At 44.3% G+C, this 23,866-nt stretch overlaps 1 protein-coding gene across 1 annotated transcript; it reads right to left on the bottom strand.

Annotated features, from left to right (window-relative positions):
* Positions 1–2,154: 2,154 nt before the first annotated feature.
* LOC125945735 (uncharacterized) lies at positions 2,155–19,069 on the bottom strand. Its single transcript, XM_049667994.1, has 4 exons — positions 19,066–19,069; positions 9,222–9,327; positions 3,503–3,600; positions 2,155–2,346 (listed from the first exon to the last, which is right to left on the bottom strand). The coding sequence occupies exons 1-4, from the start codon at positions 19,067–19,069 to the stop codon at positions 2,198–2,200; spliced, it is 357 nt and encodes a 118-aa protein (XP_049523951.1). The 3' UTR covers positions 2,155–2,197.
* Positions 19,070–23,866: the final 4,797 nt, after the last annotated feature.

Here is a 23,866-nt window from a genome sequence, read left to right as displayed (position 1 = left end):
TTCAGAAATGTCACCAAATAAACGCGTGGTGTCAAACAAACACGAAAAAGAATTTCGTCGGCCCTTCCACTTTGTGAAGATGGTTAACCAGCGAAGCTGAAACGTGCGACCTCGGTGTTTATGACTGGGTTAGTTCCGAGGGTTTTCACACACGTTCTCACACACGTTCGGCTGCAACAGACAAAACGACGTCATTGACGGTATGCCCGCAATCCGCCGTTGGCGCTTGCGTTCGATGTCTCAAATTTTCTCGGCGGCGTGGTTAGCAGCATTTGCCCGCTATTGCTGCTTGCGATTCTCTGAAAGTAATTTCTTCTAAATAAATCTGTCCATTACGTAAGACAATGAATGGCTCATACCCTCCTAAGCAATGGCTCATACCCCCCGTAAACGCGGCCTCCCCATTACGACGACAGAAGAGAAGCGAAATTCTACGCTGCAATGATTAGCGGCAACGCAGCCAGTTGTGAAAGAAGACGACGACGATGAACGCGGGTGCAGTGGGACGAGCGCGTGCCGAGCGCGAGCACGAGCGCAACCCGAGGGTTGCCAACGAGCCAATGCTGATGATGATAGATTTCTGTACAGAGGCGATTTCGCCTAGACATATAAAGCTTCGCTTTGAAAGCGCAAAGTGCGTCGCACGCCCAAATCAGTCGACTCTCAATGTCTCACCCAAGGCATCTCGAAGTATAGCTGCAGCGATGTTCTCTTCGCCACGAGCAAACTGTCATGACTCAGCTACAAGGCAAAGCAACAAAGCTGCCGCGAATAAGAGCAAACATTAAGAGATGATTCTGCGGATAGCGATCATCTATATGTATGCGTGCATTACTTTTCATATAATTTTTCGGGAAACGGTACAACTTCACATGCAGCTGCAGACCCCCCTGTTTTTATCGATGTTCTCGGCAGTTCACCACGCAACAGTACCGAGTACCTTGGCTACCAACCGCCGAACCATCGCGAAACAACGGCGACGCGAAGAGCAATTTTGCAAAGATCGCGGGCATCGCGAGCGCCTCACGGTGCCGGTTTCCTCATGCCTGGTAAAATCACTCTCCGCCAGGGGAAGGAGAGGTGCTGCCGTTTGTCGGCAAACTTGAGGTTGCGAGCCCTCTTGACAAACCAAAATGCCCAGTTTTGAGCTCTCGTTCTGAATGTAATTGTCAGCAGTACTTAACGTACTGCGGCTGCAAGTGATATCGCTTAATTCAAAGCAAACATAGATTCTACTCGTTTCCCTATGCACGGAAACCGCAATGCATGCATTCCTTTATGAACTCGCGTGCTATCACTATTGACGTCAATCGACATCGAACAGAGTTCATTACTTCGACAAAGGGGTTACGGAATAGTCCATCCTCGCGCTTTTTTTACAGAGAAAACAAAACTTAAAAAAAAATGAGAAAGAATGTGACACTAACCAGACGGACGTCCGTTTGCCTGCCCGGGAAAGCGGACGAGGGAAGGAAAAAATATTGAAAAGTGAGAAGCAAATAGAGTTCACGTGCGCAGTTGTCATTGCCGGGTGTCCATGAACGTCTTCTCATACCCGTTCAGCATCGCCTTTATTACAATGGCATGATATCTGCAGGTCATCCCGTCTTATATGTCCATTTCAAACGAACCTTTCGTTGCCGTTAACTAGGACTTCCCACTCACAATTTTCTTCCCTACGTACAGATGACGTAATCTTGCGGTCTAGAAAAGCCATATATATTTGCAAAGCGAAGTGCAATTGGTTTATAACGTTCTCGATATCTGCGCCTGTGACGCAAGCTTGAATATATCGGCTACCAATTCATGTTCCGGCCACTAACTTAAGGTAATGATCAACATTGTCTCAGAGCATGCGTCTTTCTTGAAACAGGCGATGGCCATGTTCGACTGATCCTTGGCCTTGACTTTCATCTGTCTACAACCCGATGAGCGGACTTCCACAAGGTCAAAGTAACCGCCAATGACGTTTTCTAAAATGCCGCACACATATCATTGTGGAGTCACAGAAATTTCCACTACACAAAACTTTCCTTTATAAAAGCGCAATAAACAAAACTGTCACATCAATGACAACCTCTAAATATAATGCAACAAAAACACCAAACATGAGTACTTCGATTTGTAGTGTCGTAATGCGAAAAATATTTAGGATGTCTTTTTGGAATGCGCGATAAAGAAAAAAATATAAATACATTCAACTCCTTTTTATAGGAGTGTCCGTATCATTCAGTGTCAGTGTTTCCAAGGGTATCATGTCCGGGCTCGGCATTTCTGGTATCACCATGGAAGATAACACGGCTGGTTGCTTCGTGAGCAATGCGGTGGTCTCCATGACTGCATTATCTGCGTAGAAAAAAAGGAAAGGCTTTATAAATTTTGACTACCAGAGTTTTCGAAGGTATACCGAGATATACATAAGAGGAATGCATCAAAAAATACACACAAGTCTTGTGCCAACGCCAACGTTAAACCCCAAAAGAGTATTCGAAATTCTTCCAAGATTACCATTACTTCTGTATGAAGTAATATTGAGGAGGGTACTCGTCTCATGGAGGCTCCATTCTCTAATGTAAAGCCTTTGCGAGGGTTCATGGCCAAACTGTGTGCTCCATTCGTGCTTTCGGCACACGAAAATTTCACCGCATGATATCCAAAACCTGAAAACATGTTAGCTTTTATACTTTTCTTCCTTTTAGAGCCTCGACTCAAACAATGAATAGCACTTAAGAAATATCGGTGCTTATATGGGTATATTGCCATATCACCAAGTTTATAAAAAAAGTACGCGTTTTCTTATTTCACATAGGCATGCCGTTCCCTTAGGAGTTCCACTTTTGCCAACTGGAAAAGACCACTTTTTTTATCGATGGTTAACGAAAACGATGCAAGTTACAATGGCCCACAAATATTTAGGATCCTCCAGCTGGCATGAGTTTTTTCAGTTACTTCAGTTAATTCAGTTATTTGATAACTGAATTTTAATTCTAAGTGCACAAGAAAGCTACATACATGACCTCGGTGACTGACCAGTGTTCCTGATATATCAACACTTCAAAAACAGGTAGGCACAGCGAGGTATTGGAACAAAATATATTTTTCTTAGCAAACTAGCGCAGGAAAAACAGTCGACCGGGGAATTACTGTGGTCAGGTGCGCACAGTTGCCACAGGGAGGATAAAATTGTAACAAACAGTGTTCCAAAAATTAATTGTTTAGGTTCATGGGGCTTAACGTTTCAAAGCAACTCTAGGGCTATGAGAGGCGCCGTAGAGGAGGGCTACAGGTAAATATTGACCACCTGGTGGTTTTTAGCGTCCAGTTAAACCTACGCAGCTAAGCCTGTTTTTCTCTCTTGTTTTTTTACTTCGTCCCCCTCTAAACGCGGTTGCCGCTACCGGGAATCAAAAATGTGGCCTAGTGCGCAGCCGCGGCCATACCCGCTAGTCAATCAATCGTTCAATAATGTCAATGCTCTTACAGAGAGATCAAGTCCACCCACCGATGAGAGCGAGGAAGGTCAGCGTAGCTGTAAAGGCGGCGATACCCGAGATCAGAACAACCGCGGCCCACGACCAGATGCCGGGGAGGCAGTAACCTCTGCGAATGGTAGCACGGCATGTGGTTTTCAGGGAAGCCAATAGTCAGGAGATTGCAATCCTTGTCCCAGCTCCTAGTAAATCTTGAGGTTGAGATATCGAAAACGCCTCGTTGATGCATTCAAAATTTAGTTTGTGCTCCGGGTGATAGGGGTTTCAGGCTCAAAGCTTACAGTCGGCATCAAACTATTAAAGTCAACCGTAGGCCAAATCTCCATAGCATTCTATGAGCACGGCCAATATACTAGAGACGAAGAGAAGGAAGTACGGTGTAGACAATCTTGGACTAAGAACCAAATTCGAAAAGTTGACCGTTTAGGAAATAGTTAGAATGGGTGAATGTTTTCTTGTGTCCTTTGCCTTTATCATTTCCCTCATTCTTTGTTGTTTGCACTCATAATCATGACCTAACTTGCCGGTCTTCCAAGTTCGTTTACTGCCTTTAGTACACAAGTACAATTAATCATGTCATGCGTCAACCCAAATGGGCTACATACACGTATGTTTACTATTTTCTGGTCATTCTATGTACTTCTCTACCCAATTCCTGGTCGTGCCATACCTGCTCTCCGCAGCTCAATTGCGGGCAGCATACATATGGACCAGACGCACTCCGTCAATTGCCCTCAGTCTCTTGAGCTGTATTCATTTATCTTTATTTATTTACCAGAGTACCCACGGCACCTTCAATAGTCATTACAATGCGGGTGGGGGGGGGGGGGGGGGGTTCCAAAAAAGAAGAACAAAGAAACATTACACACGGACTAAAGGATAAAATAGCGCAACGTGTTCATGTCCCTGCTAATACATCCTGAAGCTACTGTACAACCACATCTTTTGAAGGTATTTTGACAATATCACTTGGTAACCGATTTAAGGATTGGTTACCCAGAATAACCAGAATGACTGTATTCCTAATAGGCTTAGCTATGACAGTACTCAATGATCAAATGAAGGTTCGCGAGCGAGGCATTACATGAAAAATAACAATAATATATCTCTTTCATATGTTGTCATTACCCGACGTGGTCTGTTTTCGGCAATGTTTTGCTTTTTGTCAATTGAATCGCTGCGCGTGCGAGAGGTGAGCAGCTTAGTATATAGATTCTGTCGTTTTTTTATTAGAAATTGTGTTAACCACACCGAACACACAGCGCAATTTGTCCTGTTTTGGTGGATTAGTCGGACAGCTGGACATTACTCATCTGGCAAATTCAGTAAAATCCAATTCGCGAATTGAAAACATTCCCTCATTCTCGCTTCATTATTCACTTTAGAGCACAATATAATTTCAAAATTGACGCTGAGCAGTGCGGAAGTCATGTTTTCTAAGACCTGTTACAAAAATGTGACACGAAATACAATGGTGCTCTTAACAGTTTTGAAAAAATAAAGTCCCTCTAGCAGCTTCGGACGACAATGAAGTTTTCAGCAGATTTTGGAGTGGATATCTCGTAAAGTGTTCGAGTCGGTGGATTTTTTCGCAGCACGCATTTTTAACAAAAACGTGGTTTGAATCACGCTAATTTGTTGTAGCAGAGGCCATTGATACGGGCGTAGAAGGCACATGAGTCACCTTACATTGACGCCTAACATAATGGAAACATCGCCTTCTATATCCAAGTAGTTGTGCCTGTGCTACAACAAATTGGGTCACTTACCGACAAGCCCATGTAGCAATCTTCACTGATAACATTTCTATTGCACTATGTCAGATCTGTGAATAATTTCAAAGGCACATATTTTTTTGTCGAGAGGTGAGCAAACTATATCAAATGAATGGCACTTCAAGGCGGCATCGTTCGGTGACACTCCAGTATATCGGGTATAATCTCTCTGGTTAGAATATCGTTCAATGCTTGGCTAAACGCGTTGGACACTAGAGCACAAGACGGCAAGTAGCAGCCAAATGATCAATCAAGGACTGACACCGCATGGCGTCATGCAGTCGTCGTCATTTTAATTGCTGTTTTCCTCACGCCTTTACGCACGATGTCGCTTCTGGCATTATCAAACTGGATACGTTTATTATGACACTTCCTTTTATGAAACGTTTATATTTACAAACACAAGCAGACAATTGAGGACGCTGTAGGAAATCTACGTTTGTTTGGTTGAAGGGCAACTTTTTCCTCTCTAGCTTCGGATGCTTATTAGGACCGGATAAGCAAACACCCCGTAACTAGAGCAACTGTATGCTCCATAGACTACATATGGCCCCATACGTAATGCATTTCAAAGTTTTAGATGCGGTATCAAAACAGTGTTTTCTCATATTTACCTGTAAGATCATGTGCGACCTTCGCATGAGGCCAATGTCTGCTTTTAAAAGGGACGACTGTTTTAGTTCGGCAACTACATATTTTAAGTCCAACTATTTTGACGACAGCTATAGAAAACTCAGCGGGTGTGCTTTTCAAGACGAATGCACAATGTGAAAGCTTCGCCGACAACGACATAAATGAGTGAACGCAATATCAGGCGAACGTAATTTATAGGCTTCGGCAAAGGCAATCAGTGGCGAGAATCTAAGTAGTATTCATTCTTCTGTGAACATAAAAAATACCACTATAAATTTTGGACAGCATTCATTTTATCATTTATATAAGGTGTACATTTCAATTAATGCGTAAGGCGAAATGCTGCATGAAAGTGCAACAAAAAAGTTTTTGCTGAAAAGTTGCGCCGTTTTTGGCCTGAACCAGGCCTGTGAATACTTTTTTATTAATTCCTGTTTTTTCTAGGTACATTATTCGCACGACCAATTAAGTGTAATAAACACAATTTGAATTGTTCTTTGCGTGAAGGATATAACTAAAGGATTTAAATATGCAACTCACATATCTGCTGCAAAAGTGCGCAGCACCTGAAGCAGCAATTTTGCAAGTGACATTGAGTGTTTTCATCCTCATCTTTGCTGCAGTTCCGTAAAAATCGATGTCAATGCTCTCACCTTGCCATTTTTATAAAATTGAAAGCCTATTTTCTAATCGAGTTGAAGCACTATAGTCCTTTACACGCACCCCTCAAATACTCCCAAAAGCTTCAATACTTACTCCTCGGTGTTCCAATCTGTGTAAAAGACCAACAGTCTATTTTTACGAGCATATAAAACTTAGACCAATTAGAGCATTGCAAACGGCATGGCTAGTGAAATGCAAACGCTTGCTTTATTTTTTAATAGCGCAAGGCTTCCTCATTCTACATTTACGAAGTAAGACTAATGATTTCGGTTAACAACCTTGGAAGGCGAAAACAATTACTGCCACACCCCATGCTCCCGAGAAATATTTGTTTTTAAGCGCAACAGAAAGTATTGGTCAGTATTCACAAAAGGTTCTGACGTTAGAAATGTTTGTACAAACAGGTGCGACGCAAACGTGATGTCGGACACATTGTAAGCGAAGGCGGCTAGTCAATCGCCAAACAACTCCTAGAAACAAAAACCTTTACAAAAATAGCATCTATTGCTACAAATTGTGTTTTCTATTCTTTTCGTATGTGCTTGTCTACCTGACTACGCCGAAGAGCATATTCTGGCAGTCATGCACGGGCGAGAATGAAAACAGTTTTTCTGATTTTATATCGAAAACCCAGTGGCAAAGCCCAGAAAAGACAGCGACGTGTAGCAGTTGCAAAGGCTACTGGGCCACACATATTTCACCTTCGTCGAATACCAATAGAAATTATCTTCGTTTAATTCTAGTAAAAACATACTCAACCGTGTTTCACGCAACAGCCATTTTTTCGTCGTGTTCTGTACGTGCCTTTGTCAAGTGCGAGTAATCATCATATCCTCATCACAACGCCCAATTTTCCTTGACGAAGGTGTTTCCAACATAAACTTGGTGTCTTCATATAGCACGGATAATTTCTTCGTGACGACAGAAAGTTGTGTTGCCGTGACGAAGGCATCGAAAAACTATTCTCGCACTTTCCGACACCTTCTGTAGTATTTCCTTTTTCTATTGGAATACGCCTGTACATGTTTGTGGTTTGTCGTGAAGCAGCGCACCGACTACGACGTACGTGCAGTGCGGGGCTTCATATTACTTTTGACTAGCTGGGCTTCTTTGAGCGCACCTATTTCTAACGACACATTCAACTGGTAGTTCCCGAGTGCTCTTATTTAGCTTCCATGATTATTTACCAAAATAACTAAGCCTCACCGCAAAAAAAAAAAAAAAAACAAGGCCAGAACTTGGCTTTCAGCTAAAGGTTAGCCCCATATCTACTCCCTACTTTCTTAAATTAGTGCAACAACGAATGGATGTACGGAATAGCCACGACTCTCTTCTTATTCTCATTACGTTATGCAGATATGTGCAAACTGAAAGACATTCCGAACCTCTTCAAGTGGTCCGAAACATTCGCTACTGCAACGCGAGGATAACGTGCTCCTAATAAGGGCTAACTTGCACGTTAAAACTGATGCTCTTCTGGTACACACACGACTTGGTGGTAATGTTGTGTTCTATTGTTCGTTTGCCTCTTCTTGTGTCCGTATCTGCACGCGTAACGTTTTTATAACATGCGTTTAGGCAAGACGCTCTCCATAGAAACAGCTGATAACCTCCAGTATTGAGGCTACTAACACCCAGAAAGGCGCAGCTGCGCAACTAGGTCGTGCAAGAATTAACGACGAGGAGTGGGCTACGGTGCCAGGGAAAGCTGTGCCAGCGGCGCCACTGAATAAAGGAGGTCTTTCAGCAGCTGTAGGTGCTAATTGAGACCAATGGAACGAGTCAGCAGGCCGCCGGTATCTCCACGACTGATGTTCAAACTTTCACGGTTTTTTTTTTTTTTTTTTTCGATGGGTTGGAGGAGGGAAGGAAAATGCTGCGCATGGGGGCAGCTTGAAAAACACCACGCTCCAAACGGTTGCAAGACAATGCAGCACGGAGTTGCCGAGTGGTTTCTAGGAAAATGCTAGAAAACACATAAATAAAACAAGTATTGGGTTTTAGGTGCGAAAACCACGATCTGATTATGAGGCACGCCGCAGTGGGGTGCTCCGAATTAATTTTCACCACCTGGGTTTCTTTAACGTGCCCCCAATGCAGGGGTAACGGGCATTTTTGCATTTCGCCCACATCTAAATGCGGGCGCCGCAGCCGGGATTTGATACCGCGGCCTCGTGGTTCGCAGTGCAACACCATCGCCGCTAAGCTAACACGGCGCGTTACATAAATTTGCAAAATAAAATATAAACACAGCATACTCCACAGGACACGTCTAAAAACAATAATAACAACATTTTCAGTTTCACACGATTTCGTATATTATAGAGTTAAACCTGGGATCAAAATTTATGTATCACAACAAAAGCACTTGGTTCTCGACACAAAGAAGAAATGTAGACAAGAATGTGCAAAAGCCGTAAGCTAAACTGAAGCAAATTTAAATAACGCTAGAAACCATATTACTTAGTATGTAAGTATTGCTGACATCACGGTGAGAATACCGAAGGCATAATGTGTCATATATTAACTCGCGGTTCGTATTAGAAATTTGATGGACGTGGTTATGTGATTATTTAACATTTGTGAGCCATGAGTTGTTATAAAACGGTGCACTCTCAGGCGATCTGCGTTTTGTGTAATGTGTATAGATGTTACTCACATCCGGTGAAATTTCCGCCAGCGGTTGGTATGACCGGGTAGAGGGAAACGACCTGCTCCAAGGGTAAGCCACCTGCAGGTTCCGCCTCTTGCAGCTGGAACGCTGTCTCATCTGGAGGCCGCAGTCACAGCCGGGTTATGCGCAAGGAAATAGCTACAAGCATTATTGCAATAAAATAAATGTGTGATAACCGAGGGACCCCAATTTATAGTTTTGTCCGTGACAACCAAATGAAGCCACCAGGAAAATAAAAACACGGAATGTATACATAAAATTATCATTTGTCCTAAGTGAAATTCATAAATGAAAAGTTAAACCGAAATTTTCCATTCAAGTTATCCTTTCTATATTTCTGTTGCGACAACAAATAATTTTTCGTATGCTTTTCTTGAACATCAATGCAGAAGGAATACGGCTTTTATTCAATTGTAGTTCGAATTCTTCAACGCAACAGTAGGATTTATAAAGAAGATCCGAGGACGCCTAAGCATTTTTTGTGAGTTGTGAATGCGAAAGCATTAACGTCTAATTGAACGCCGCTGAGCGGTCCTTCGAGTTCTGAACTCCTCGTGGCCAGGCGGGCGTGTTGATATGCTTGGCGCGTTTTCATTTGTCCTTACCGAGGCGCAGTTAGAACGCAGGCGAGAGTATGTGTCGACAAGGAACGCGCGGATAGCACAAGCAATTAGAGAACACCCGCTGCACGCGGTGTCGCGTCACCGTATCTACTCCGTCGAGGCGAGCTGGGGACGTCGCGTCGCGATGATGTGTTCTCCCCTCACGCAACACCTGACGCGCTATCGTTGCAGGAGGTGTTCTGATTCACCCGCTGTGCTCCGTTGAGGCGCACTAATCACGTGGCGTCACAGCCAACGGGAATTTAGGAGCCGTTTTGCAGCTACAGACGCCACCGGCGTTTTCGTTCATTGGGCCATTCTAGGCCTTCGCATAAAAATATGCTACACAAGAACACTGTCTCAATGTCTCAGTCAACGCAACGTTGCGTGCAAATAGACGCAATTTCACATTTCTCTCTGCGCTAACGACTCACACACCCCCAAGCACATGATTGTGGCCTCTCGATGAGAAGCTGAGTTGTGAAAGTTCTTGCAAAATGCCAAACCATAAACTGTGACAAAACCCCAATTGCTCACTTTACATCTCATATAGCTTGCAATGGTCCATATATCAGTAGCAGCTCGTAATCTGACCATGACAATTGCACTAAATTTTATACATGGTAGTCTGGTGAAGCTTAGATATCATGTCTTCAGAACCACCAATACTCACTAATTATTAGAAAACGCAGTATGAAACACATTCAAAGCTGAATATCCTCACGTTGCTTTTGATAAGAAATATAAATTGCAAGAATAAACTAGTAACTTCAAAAATATTGGGGGCTTTGTTTCCCTGCATACTAAAATATCTCTCTAGATCTCTACCTTACCTCACAGGCTTCATATAACGAATGGTACGGTCGAATTGTGCACCACGAAAAAAAAAAGATATCTAGACATGCTTACCTGTCTGGGAAGCACGCTTTCTTTTATATAGAGAGCCCCTAGAAGCTAAGATTCATTTTGTCTACGAACATTAGTGCGCCTATGGAAACTCATGTTAACTTTTGCTTGCCACGTTGCCTAATAATGTATACTCTCACTAAATATAGTGCTACACGTTACTACGGCACGTTAAACCTTATTGCAATACTCAGTGAATTTCAGAGCTCTCACCCGCTACCTGGTCAACTAACAAGCAATCTGGTTACGTACTCACTACGTACCAAAAAGCTTATACATAGGAGGCAAGTACAAATTCGTATTTAAGCAACGATTACTCTTAATCTGTGGAGTTGCACCTGATGGGGCAATGTTTAACGAGCAGCCTCGCCATCGTATATTTACTCTCATTGAATACTTTGAAACGACACACGTGTATCTAGGCAATACATATTTTAGAAAACAATGCCAATGTTCCTTTTAAAATACACATACTGATGTTGATGTTGACTGAACATAAAAACCAGTTGGCGCCCAGAACCCTACTTCGTCTGCCTTGCCGCCAGTTTTTACTCAGCCAGTCTCTCCCCAAGCCTGCGTTTTGACGCGACGCTATTGCTACACGAGCTATCGAAGTGTATGTATGTATGCATGTATGCCTGTATGTATGTATGTATGTATGTATGTATGTATGTATGTATGTATGTATGTATGTATGTATGTATGTATGTATGTATGTATGTATGTATGTATGTATGTATGTATGTATGTATCTTTTTTGCAGCCACCCTATTGTTATTCGCAAGGTCTTATTTTTATGTTGTCTTTATGCTATTTCGGTCAAAATTGCAACACAGAGTATTTACAGTGCATGCAATGCTGATTTTTTAATGCCTTAGCAGTATACCACACCTATTCCACAACAAGGGAGTGCAATGTAGCTACTGTGAATGGGAAAACGCAACCAAGTGTGCGAATTGAATTTGTGAATTCTTACCAGGCAGTGCCCCGCGAATTCCACCTGCGAAGAAGGTGGCATAATTAGGCATACCTTAGCATACGGGCCCATGTGCACTAATCGCTCAGTATGTCAAAGTTTTGAGGAAAGGCTTCGGCCTAATGCGACATTGGACATAATATTATTAGAAACATATTTTGAGTGGCATATAGCTTGTACGAAAAGAGGGCTGCCTCAAATGGACCACATATTTACACGTGATGAAGGTTGCATCACATTCATTATATTTTTACGGGGAGATGTCAAAAAGGGTTTATAAATAACGTTTACACAGTGACAGCGAATGGTAGCAAAGCAACAAAGATGGCGGGCCGGTGCACAGGTCATCCACTTTGCCGTTTGGTATGCAACGTCTTAGTGAGTATGCGCCAGCGTTTGGAAACAAAACGAAACTACTTATTCGTCCGCAGGATAGGTGGCTCTTAACAATATGTTCTATAAAACACGAAAACAGTGCAAAAACGATGAAACACAGCCGGAACACGCACTACAGGTGATGTTTGGTCCATGTTTCTTCTTCTGTGTGTGGTCGTTCTTGAGCAGTTCTCATCCATTTGTTTCGATCATGCTTACTAGTCCAGCGTTGGAGACTTTTGCAATTAATTATATGTGTTAATGAGCAGCTGAGCGACACTTTACCCGTCTCTGCACAACCACAAACACGCAATTTTGCCCAGAAACAAGCTCCTCATGAATGTTTTCTTTCCTCAATTGAAGTTTCTCTTTTACATTACAGGACGTCTCATCTTTGCGGCAGTGCTATGTGCTTAAACGCTTAATTAGTGCGTACTCGTACAAAGAATACAACATTCTAACCTTATATATGCGGGGTATACCCGGGGATGTATGAGGAAGCAGGAACCGTAAGGGCGATATGGCTCACGGCTGCCTGTGCAGCCGACACACTGCCATGAACATCTTCTACCGAGCATCTGGCGTAAATGTATAGTAAATGTGTGGGTGGCGGGTGACGTAATCTTCACAAACGTACTTTTTTTTCGTCGGCTATAAGGCTTTTCATGCGAGAAGGTCTTCTAACACAGATAAGATACCGTCACAAGACGTCGGCACCAACACTAATAAGCCTGTATACGTCACTTGATATTCCTCGAATAGCAATGCTCAGAATTGAGGCAAGAAATGCATTCGATAGCTATTACTGCTTCAAAGCTGGGGATAAACTGAAATATTTTCTTGGTGCGTGTATATATTCAACAAGGGCTCCTTGTGTCTTCCGCTATTTAGCAAATTCGGCATCAACATTTCCTACAAAGTGCGTGCAATTGGGACAGTATAGAGAAATGAGTGGTCTTGTCACGTAATTTTCAGCTTTTTTTTTCGAACAGGAAAAACGTTCGACAATGTGTCCTACATTCAAACGTCGTAATAAAGCACAGATGTATCTCCGCCTTGTTTATGAGCCTATTTATGCGATTTCACTAACTGACTCATAAAAAACAACAACGCTTGTTGATCGAAGGTTGGCGTACAACATGTATGTATCAAGGTGTCTAATTAATCACTGATGTGATGAACTCGCAAAACAAGGAAAATGAACGGCACGCTATGAAGTGTAAGTAACACAGAGCACAGCTCTATACACCACAAATTTCATGTACTTAGTTGGCAACAGAGCGAAAACGTTCTTACGCCAAGCCTTCTATAACAGCAGGCTTCAGCCATTCGTAATGTGAGACTTACTATTACTATGGTAAAAATGTCCAGTCAATCGAAACCAGCTCTTGGGAACAATAGTGTTTTGACGGTCGGATGAAAAAGTTTTGTAAGTACGCAACGAGAAGCTATAACTTCGCAACGCCTTTTTACGCTTAAGCGCTTTTTGCCATTGATAAGCCATTTGGACTAATATGTGTGACATCACGATTCAATCCAGGAGGTACTACTAGGTGCAGTGGCATAAAACGAAGCTTTATATCAGGAGCCGGAGAGACGCAGTGGCAGACCGAGCAAATAAATCATGACACCTCTTCTTCAGTGAACCAGCCTCTGTTCGCAATAACTTTCCTTAAAGAATTACTACAGAAAAGTGTGGCGCTACATATGGGACCTGTAAGCATGACCCTTCAGCTAGCATGAAAATGATGGCTATTACACGGAGTTGCCTAAACGTCGCCTTTTGGCATCAGGCGGTTTTATAACTTTCCAAATTATCCAATTTCCACAAATATATGGCGTTAATGTGAGCCATTTCGCAGCGATAATGATTGTGCTCAGAGTAATATTGCCTTCCGTGTCTAGAAATACAGCGGACTCCGGATAAGCAAAACTCGCTTAAATGGAAGTGCCGAATAAACGGGACGAGAGTAAATAATTTTGTTGGCTACTAGGGGTGCGCGAATAGTGATATGTGTGTCCGAATCGAATACGAATCGAATAATGCCAGAAGCGAATCGAATCGAATCAAACATTGAATGCTTTTTGAATATTTTTCGAATAATAAGAAACAGTTATCAAATTTAATATAAGATGTTCGTATCCCAGTATTCCTAAAGTTAGCCTGTTTCTGTCATTACGTAGTACGTCATGAAGCGTTGTTTCTTAACAGCCCAAATGGATCATGAGAAGCAAAAAAGTAGTTTCTTTTCATGCACAGGGTTCTTGAGAGAGCGCGAATGATCGCTGTACAGCCTGTAAAGTATCGCTGCCTAAGCGACAAAGTATGCTCCACTACGCAAGTTCTCATGATATAAGTTTATACTATGCCCACGTGGGTGAAAATGTACCGTATTTATTGTCCAATTTTATGTTTATTAGGGTGCAATTGACGATTTAAAATATTCGTGAAGTATTAGAAAATTGTTCGCATTTACAATAGTGACTATTCGATTAGAAGACCGAATCGAATAAGACACTACTCTATTCGTTATTCGAAAGTTTCGAATATTCTCACAGCTCTATTGGCTGCCCATAAGAACAATGCTAACAAACTTCATTTATATGGAACGTTTCATTTTGAGAGCTCCGGTTAAAAGGAACTGAAACTGAAATTGCACGTAACTCATTGACTGTAATACATCATATCAAACAGGATTAGGTTAATTGGCACAAATTTATAATGGTTATGCGAAGTAGCTAAGAAAATACACTGTATAAGTCATTTGCGCAATGGTGGCATGAGCGGCGGCTCTGCATGCAGTGTCCACGTTGCATAGTTGCCGCGTTCCTTCGTGCATCGCAATGGAGACAGTAAAAAAACCGAGAGAGCATGAACAAACACATTTTGTGAAAGAAGCTGTGATACTCCCAGCAGCAACAAATAACGCCTTTTATACAGAGCAGTGAAATAACACATGGGACATTTTTGAGATGAAAATCTTTAAGTTGCCTTTCCGTTCTTCGCATAAAGAAAACTTCTAATAAACTGCTTCGTAGGCTCATCACTTTAAACCAATTACTGCTTTATATGTAATTACATAAACACCCTAAAATTGTCCGACAACCGGATTCGAGCACACGACGTCTAGTACAGAAGCACAATATTGAAACCATTACGCTATGAACAATGCATCGACAAGTGACATAGAACGCTCGCATGAATTTGTCGAGAACAAGCGAGCGTGTTGGGACGCATGGCGCGTATTTGGCTTTAGCGAGGTGTAGTTAGAATGCAGGCGTGAACTTTCTCGGGCAAGGTTCGGGCAGAAAACGCGAGTGGCCGGAGAATTGCGTCTGCAACCACAGGGAGAAGCTTCTCGAGGACGCGTTGTTTCACTGGTGAGCGTTTCACCTGGGAAATTAGGCGAGAAACATTTGTTTTATTTACCAAGCGCATTTCCTTTATTTACCCAGCACAAGATTAGTTGGTAAAAACCAGTTTACTGGCGAGACTGTCGTAGTACGCCTCATATTCTTTGAAGTTGCTTATCTCTAAAATACGCCATTCTTGGTTTCAAGGGTAGAGCATATGCTTCCTAAATAAGGATTACAATTGATTTTGCACACTGTATGACAATGCCTCAGTCGGGAATTTCCGCCTTAACGTTTTTTATAGGAAACTCTATTCGTTATTCGAAAGTTTCGAATATTCGCACAGCTCTATTGGCTACCCATAAGAACAATTCTAACAAACTTCATTTATATGGAACGTTTCATTTTGAGAGCTCCGGTTAAAGGCCGTGGCTCAAGTTCGCGTGACCTGTGGGTTAGTGGGCATATAAGAAAGGAGCGCGGTAACTTTAATTGCTATTAGCAGTCTTTGTTAAATTCCCCAGTGTGCGGCACATTTATATGTTTCTATATATATATATATACATAGCTAAAATAAATTTATTTCAGGGGCTCTACCTGCCAAATCTACAATTCAATTAGGAGGCCCGCCGTAGTGAAGGACTCCAGATTAATTCGAACCACTTGGTGTTCTTTAACGAGCGCCCAATGCACGGTACAAGGGCGTTTTTACATTTCGTTCCCGTCTAAATGTGGCAGCCGCGGCCTGGATTCGATCCCGCGCCCTCAGGCTTAGTAGTGCAACGTCATAGCCACTACGCCACCACGGCGGGTGTATCTATGTATCTATGTATGCATGCATCTGTGCCAGCGCCTAACCTGTCCCGCAAACTTGAATCAATAGGAAGTCTATGGTCAAATGGCTAGACCACCGGGCTACCGTGGCGAGAAAACCGGGTTCCTAACTACCCGTGGGAACAACTTTTGCCAACGGGCGCGTAACTCTGGGTATACGGCGCGCTTAGATGAACCTCTCTGACGTCAGCTTGGGTCAGTGGGTATCTGCCACTGTGCATGTACAGCTCAACAATGAGCCAGGCTTGCGCACCAACTTAGGCCACAGGGCCACCGCGTATATGCAGCTGTTCAATAAACATCTTTGCTTCCTTCTCGAGTCACTGGATAATGTGTATTGTGGTGCGTGGCGTCTTTTGTAATTATCATTATACACAACGTATGATTGGCAATGACCAATGAACTTTAGGATAGCTTTCTAATTGCATTGAATTCACCGATCATCTCTAAACGAGGAATGAACCACCATTTTTGTGTGTTTAGGGGCCCTGCATTTCTAGAGGCTGTTTTAGTGTGTGGTTGTTCGCATACTTTGCAAGCATACTTACGCAGAGAGCGGTGGTACTGCCAGCTGTGGTCAGCTGTGGAGTAAACAAAATGGGGGAAAGGGGTTACTAAACATATATAACTCATCCTGAATACGTACTTAACGATCAACTCTCGCTCATTTTGCTCGAGATTTGGAACGATACTACGGCATGTGTTTAAGCCATCGTCTCAGGTAGCTAAGCAGATATAATTTGCTTTTGAGTGAACGATGCTTCAGCGCCAAGCCACCACAATGCTTCCTGTTTACTTGCCTATTTTGAAGCCCACCTTACGGGCACTGCAAAAACGTTCATAAGTTCTCTGAATACGTGGTGACACATACGTTAGGCAATAGTTTACTGTTGGGTGGCCGCAACCCTCGCAGGAAATAGAAAAGGCGTACCTAGAAAGATGGTTTTACGTAATTGTAATGAACACGCTATGAAAAGCGTTACAGTTATGAAAAGCGTTACAGTTATTGCGCCTTTATTGATTCCGTCATGACAGCATGACAAGGACCCATCCTATTGTGCAACTTTTTTTGTAGTGGTTGGGGGAGAGGGCGGAATTCGGGGTCAGTCGGTAATCTCTTCGCTAATTAAACTTCCGTATATAAAAACGAGAATGACTCCTACTTAATATACGGACACATTTCCTTTGCCCAGCCCATCGGGCAAATGTAAGAGCTCTATACTTTTACTGTTAAGAAAACTAAGGAACGTGGAAATTCTGATGGAAAGAAAACCATAAGTATAAAATTAACTAAAGAGGCCGAGGTTGGCGAAGAACATAAAGCAAACGCGGGTAGGGTATATGCGAGTTCAGAATATTATTACAGTATCAAAATATTATAATTACTATTTATTACTGCTGTCGATCACGTCTGGTATTATAACAGGAAGGACATGTACTCAGGTATTCTTAGCACTTAGCATGTCAGTCGGTACGAATGTCCGATCAGGCAGACGAACAACCACGCGTGAGCAAGCCCTGAACCGAGATTGGGGGACTTGAAACATGAGTGTTCGCACTTCCGGGCGTCGCGATGATCTATAGCACTGCCCATGTACTGTACATGCAGTTGTTTGTGGATGACAAAGTGGCTCGTTGTCGCGTCCTTGCCTCCAGACCTGTGTATTATATATATATATATATATATATATATATATATATACATCAGTGCATGGGAGCCGGCACAGAAATAGCGAAAAAAGAGAAGCACGTAGGAAAACCATGTAACAGGACTTTACTGAACAAAAATGATTATTTTTCTGCATAGCCGAATACTGCCCCGTTCCGAAAGGAATAAAAGATTGCTGCGCGCCGGTCGGTGAGGCCCTGGCTACTGGCACCTGCCGTATACAGAGCATGGATTTATTTGCGTGTAATAAATCTTTTTTGCGTGGACGCACATTGTTATCGAGCCCTTTCGGCACGCACACGACCTCACTGTGTCATCTCTTCTTTGCTTAAGATCCGGTTTAGCGGCATTCTTAAATTTCCGTTGCACGCTGCCGCGATTTTCGACCAGCCACCGCAATCTCAGTAATCGGAAGCGGACCACTCGCGGACGCCGGCACCACCCTCCTCATCCAGTTTTGTATTTTCACTGTGGTGGCTCGGTCCAATCGAAACCCTTTCCACCTGAGCTGGTGCTCGTCTCTTGTCAGTCAATTAGATAATAAAACGACTCAACGCAGGCAACGTTTTTGTTTTGAAAGCGAAGAAATGTGACCTATAAACGAGGAGAGCGTTTGATTGGGCTGTTCAGACAACGCTGCGGGTCACCGCCCGATGCCTGCGTCAGCGGTTGGGTAAATTTGAAGTCAGGAGCTTGGAATAAAAACAGATTAGACTATTCTTACGTTATAGGGCCCCATAGGTAGCACACCGAATAGTTAACATAATGTCAAGTGCCATTCTAAGGCTTCATTAAAGAGGTTCACCACCTAAATTCTGACAACGTCTGTGATGCAACATAAGAATTCGCGAAACACTAAGAGGCTATCGAAGTCAGCGCTCACGCCCTTAGAAGCTGTCTTTCAGGCCGCATCAGCTATTCGTTATCTTAATCTGTGTCGGAGTGATTCTCAGAACGGCAAGAAATGGAGTGATTCCATGGCCGTAGGGAAGTGCATTGCGTTACGCATTTGCAGGCAGCTCTTTAATCCTGCGGACCAGTGGCATCAGACTGTCCCAGTGGTTCTTACAATTTTAATTCTCCCTTTAGGAGGCAAAGAACTGAAATACTTACCCATGGTTCAGCATCCGACTGCACCACAAAATCTTCTTCCTTCTCGAATTATTGTCACGTTCATAGGCGCGTTTACAGATGCGAATTCTGCCATTGGGGATTAAAAGAAGAAGCATTAAAATCGTGGTGATAGTGCCGCTTTACCAAAAATATGGCTGAAAACCTTTGAATTTTGTAGCTGTTTTCAGTACCTTCCACTGAAGTTGCCGTGTAGGTAAGGCCGCAGTCTACTGAATGTATTCGTTGTAAGAGCAAGGTTAAAGTCTTTATTATGGTGAAAGGAACTTCACACTACATATGCCCACTTTGCTTTTATGTCTTTGTGGTGGCGTTATTGATGGCCTCATGTTTTGATGCGAAAGCGTCAAATTACCAATTGAGCGAAAACCAAAACCGGCGCCGTCCTAAGCAGCGAAACATCCCATTCGCTGCGACGCCACGTCACGATGCATTCCCTTTCGCTGCGATGCCACATCACGATGCGTTCCCATTCGTTGCAACGACACGTTACGAGCGCGCTGATTGCGCACCGAGCGCTGGTGACGCTGGCTCGCCTTTGCGAAGCAAGGCTCGATGATGCACAGCGGTGGAAAGAGAACACCTGCTGCCGCGATATTGCGGGAGGAGAGAGGGCATCACCGCACAGCCACGCCACCCTAGCTCTCGCAAGCTTGTGTTAACCGCGCGTTCGTTGACCGCGCAAGCTGTCGCCGGTGTTCCCAATTCAACCTTGGTAAGGCCAAATCAGAACGCGCCAAGCGTCTGATTTGATCATAGCTCGAAGGACCGCTTTAGAGTTCACAACTAGAAGAACCGCTTTATGGCATTCAAGTGGACAAGTGGCGCTTTCGCATTAACAACTCATAAGAAGCGATTAGGTGTTCTCGGATTTTAATGCGTAAGCATTCTTTGGCTAGTACACCAGCCCTGTCACGCGAAAATTGTCATGCCTTGTATCTGCGCAAACATGCGTATTTTCCAAGTTGAGACATTTAATCCTTATAATAGTTTAAAAGTAGATGATGTGTAGCTTTATATGCGATAAGGACAATTTAAACCAAGAAGTATTAAAGAAGAGAATACCCGTATGGATACATTGGGTCCTTAGAAAATGCATCGGGAAGCATATACATGGGGTGCTATGCAGGTTGTGCCGAGTTTCTTGTTCGCACGAGTTTTACCCGAGTTTGCTCGATGGCAGTCAGTGAACGAAGATAGCATGGAAAGCGCAAGAACAACGGGCCAAAAGAAATGTCGACATAAAGCCGCGTATGACAACATGTGCGCACCCTGCGCGGCGTTTCAAGCAAAGTAGACTGCGCAACGAAACGCGCCAGCGCCGCGTATTGTTATCAACGTATTATCGCAATTTAGCAATACCGTGACTGTCCCGCTGTCTATCTGCACACTTGCCTTGAGCCGCTTGCCACGCCTTCACGGGCGCGTCAAGGGCGCGTGTCTCCTCTTTCGGGCATTATCTTTCTATCCTCCGTCGAATGCCAACAGGGCACATGCTGTGCATTCTTGTGTCTACACTTTCCTTCAATCTAATACTTCAAAATACAACAAATAAAATAACGAACAATTTATTTCTTAAAGTATCGGTTTTACGTTTTGAATGCTATAAATTTCTGATGACAAACGGAGATTGAACGAAATATTAGATTTTGCACTTTTTTTGCAGTGAGTGGCGACAGTTAGGCGGCAGCTTACAAGCGGGTGCATTCTAGAGGGTCGCGCAATCTGTTATCATGTATCCAGCGGTCATAGCTGGTTGTCACACTGTAGCGGAGGCCGGCTTGTAGTAGGAGAGGCGAGCGTTCCGATTGTAAACCAGTACATATCCATATTAGACGGTATGCATCTGCTTCCATCACAGGGACGGAGCTGTATCTCTTCTGGGCACGCTGAAGTACTGGACGAAGCCTTTCTAATTCTGTGTCGAAGTCCGTACGAGTGACTGATGAATTAAACAAAAATGTCGCAGTTTCACCCGAAAGTTGAAGCATCAATTGCGATAGCAACACAGTAGAGAATACGGAGTAAGGATAGTAGTTTTATCAGCTGTATAAACTTGGACATTCAGCAGCACCAGCAACACGCAGAACTGGTGTCGACGCCGTCACTGTTTTGCCCGCGTTCGCACCGAACGTGCGCGGCGTTGGTGACGGTTGCTTTCGCCTCTGGGGGCGTCTCGGAGATTTTCTACGAGATCAGAACGGGAAATTCGTCGAGCAGCGTCGGAAGTCTTTACCACCTTATCGCCTCGCAACGTTTTTATATAAATACGCATTTGGTGCCGCAACTAAACGTCGCCTCCCCGTCCCCCCATGGTATTTGCGCGTTTGGTCTATATATGTGGTGATTGTAAAGGAGGAAATAGACGCTTAATTCTGCAGCACCTTCAGGGAGCACGGCGCAGAATGCGCGCTTGTTGTCCGCCGTGCGTTCGCTATACCGTGAAAGCGCGCGTCCCTCGCCCCCTTTCACTCGCACATACAGCGTCCAGCGCGCGGCGCCGATTTCATCGCCGTTGACGTCATACGGAACATCACGACGACGGCGACGACGACGACGACGGCGACGACGACGGCGACGCCGACGGCAGAAATCCTCTTTGAGTGTCCATATATTGCTATCGCAATAAAACCAAGACGGTGAAGTGTACACGGGTTAATTTGCAGTGGACCACGCATGTGAGTTATCTCACCAAATCATCGATGGCCCAGTGGTGTTCCGAAGATGCGTCGTGCCACGATTATGCCCCGTATGGCGAACACGTGGCGAAATGCCTCATGGCCAGACAGGCGCCTAGTCAGCAGGAGACGGAAGACAGCAGGCCGAAGTGTCGGACGCTGGCGATCAAGGCTCCAGGAAACGCCGCCGTCCATGGAGCTGCCGCCCCGCCATTGCCGTTGGCCAAGGCGTTGGCCAGCACGAGTACTGCAGCGAGGTGCGTGGCGTGGCCTGCTGTGCCACCACTTGCCGCGAGCATTGCGAATCGCGGGCAACGCGTCTCCTTGGTCAGCTGTTCAGCGGAGCACGGTTTGTGGCCTGGCTAATGGCGGCATATGCGCCGAGCACTGCGGCTCGCTCGCAAGCTGTCCGCTGGGCAGGCTGACCATTCCTGCAACGGGCACTGCGGCTCGGATGCAGGCTGACTGCTGAGCAGTCATCCCCAGGTTTGACAAGAGCCATCTTCACACCGTCCAACATCTAGCCGTGTCCTACGGCGTGACGTCATCGCCCCTCATTTCGAAAACACCTCGACTCATGTCCACTGTACCGTGAACTCTCTTGAATTGTTTGTTTTTCGGACTCATATCAACCTTAGTTCTTCTACCATATTATATTTGTAATGTCATGTGCTGTAACGTTATGTTCGGTTGTAGTTTAGTTTTTGTTTTCATAAAGGCAGTTTGGATTTTTTATGACGAGTTTGACTGCTTTTCTAGCGTCATTTTCCTCCTCGCGCGGCACGAAAACCACGTGTGACGAACGTCCTCGTAATTTCTCTAACATTACTGGTGTCCGCGACAGGACTAAGCTCTCTTCTTTATCACCATTAATAGTATCACCTTGTTTATGTGTCGTGGCTGAGGAATGGACCCGGGAAAGTTAGTTTCCCTTAGTGAGGAGTGTAGCCTGCCTCTTGATGAAGTCCTGAATTGGTTTGAAAGGGAGCTAAGATACGAGAAAGATGAATTAGCGATAATAAAGAGGCGTTGCTAGAGTCGCGTTCACTTGAGAATGATAAAGAAGCGCTTAACCTTGCACTCGGCCGCGCAACGCTCAAAGCAGCGAAGCTGGGTAATTGTAGTCCAGCATTTTCCGGAATTGCGTGCGAACTTTTAATCTTATTACTCATGGTGATGATAATTTCTTTTCGCGTGTCTCAGACTTACGGCCGTCACTGCGCGTTGCGTAGCGCAGCTTGCAACACCGACACCGCATTGCAATGCCGACAACGCGTTCCAGCAGACCGCCTCCGTGAATGCGACTCTCTCTCGCTCTCAAACAGAACAATGCAGAAAATCGCGGAAGACTTCCCGGGCACGGATGGCGACCTCATAAAGGCTCTCAAGGCCAGATACATTGGCGAGAGTGCAACCACAACAAATTCGACAAATCAAATCAGTTACACGGGAGCAAAAATGAAAACCTAGACGCGCCGATAACAAAGGCGGAGGTCTTTGCGGCAGCCCAGGCGGCCAAGAGGAACACAGCCCCCGGTGAGGAACAAATTACAAATGCCATGATCAGGAACCTTACTGACAAAGTCATAGAGGACCTAACAAATAAACTTAATGAACACTATTGGCTTAAAGGAAAGATCCCTGAAGAATGGAAAAAGGCCAAAATTATAACCATTCCAAAACCCGGGAAGAAGCCTTCCCTGCAGGCACTCAGACCCATATCACTGACGTCATGCATGGGAAAGCTTTTCGAACGGGTCATTCACACCAGACTTCAAAATTTCATAGAGGACAGGGGCCTGTTCCCGGCTACCATGCTGGGCTTCCGCAGTCGCCTCTCGACACAGGACGCTTTCCTCCTGTTACAGGAAGAGGTCCTAAAAGGCGTTCCCACAGGTGGGGAGCATTTGCTGCTTGCTCTCGACCTGAAGGGGGCTTTTGATAATATATCTCACGAGGCTATACTCTCAGAGCTAAATATAATTGGTTGCGGCGAAAACATATTCAACTATATAAGGGCTTTCCTCACGGAGAGGACGGCAACAATTGGTATCTCACAAGTAAAGTCTGAACCTTTCCAAATGCCAAACAAGGGCACGCCTCAG

The sequence above is a fragment of the Dermacentor silvarum genome, chromosome 5, assembly GCF_013339745.2.
Source record: "Dermacentor silvarum isolate Dsil-2018 chromosome 5, BIME_Dsil_1.4, whole genome shotgun sequence".
Taxonomy (NCBI): Eukaryota; Metazoa; Arthropoda; class Arachnida; order Ixodida; family Ixodidae; genus Dermacentor; species Dermacentor silvarum.
This window is presented reverse-complemented; position numbering and strand designations above follow the sequence as displayed.

Excerpts from the sequence above, each read along its gene's own strand:
- LOC125945735 (XM_049667994.1), bottom strand. Across the intron at positions 3,601-9,221 it reads TGGCGGAAATTTCACCGGAT|AGGTTACTGCCTCCCCGGCA; the intron begins GTGAGTAACATC and ends TACCATTCGCAG. Across the intron at positions 2,347-3,502 it reads GACCTTCCTCGCTCTCATCG|ATAATGCAGTCATGGAGACC; the intron begins GTGGGTGGACTT and ends TTTTCTACGCAG.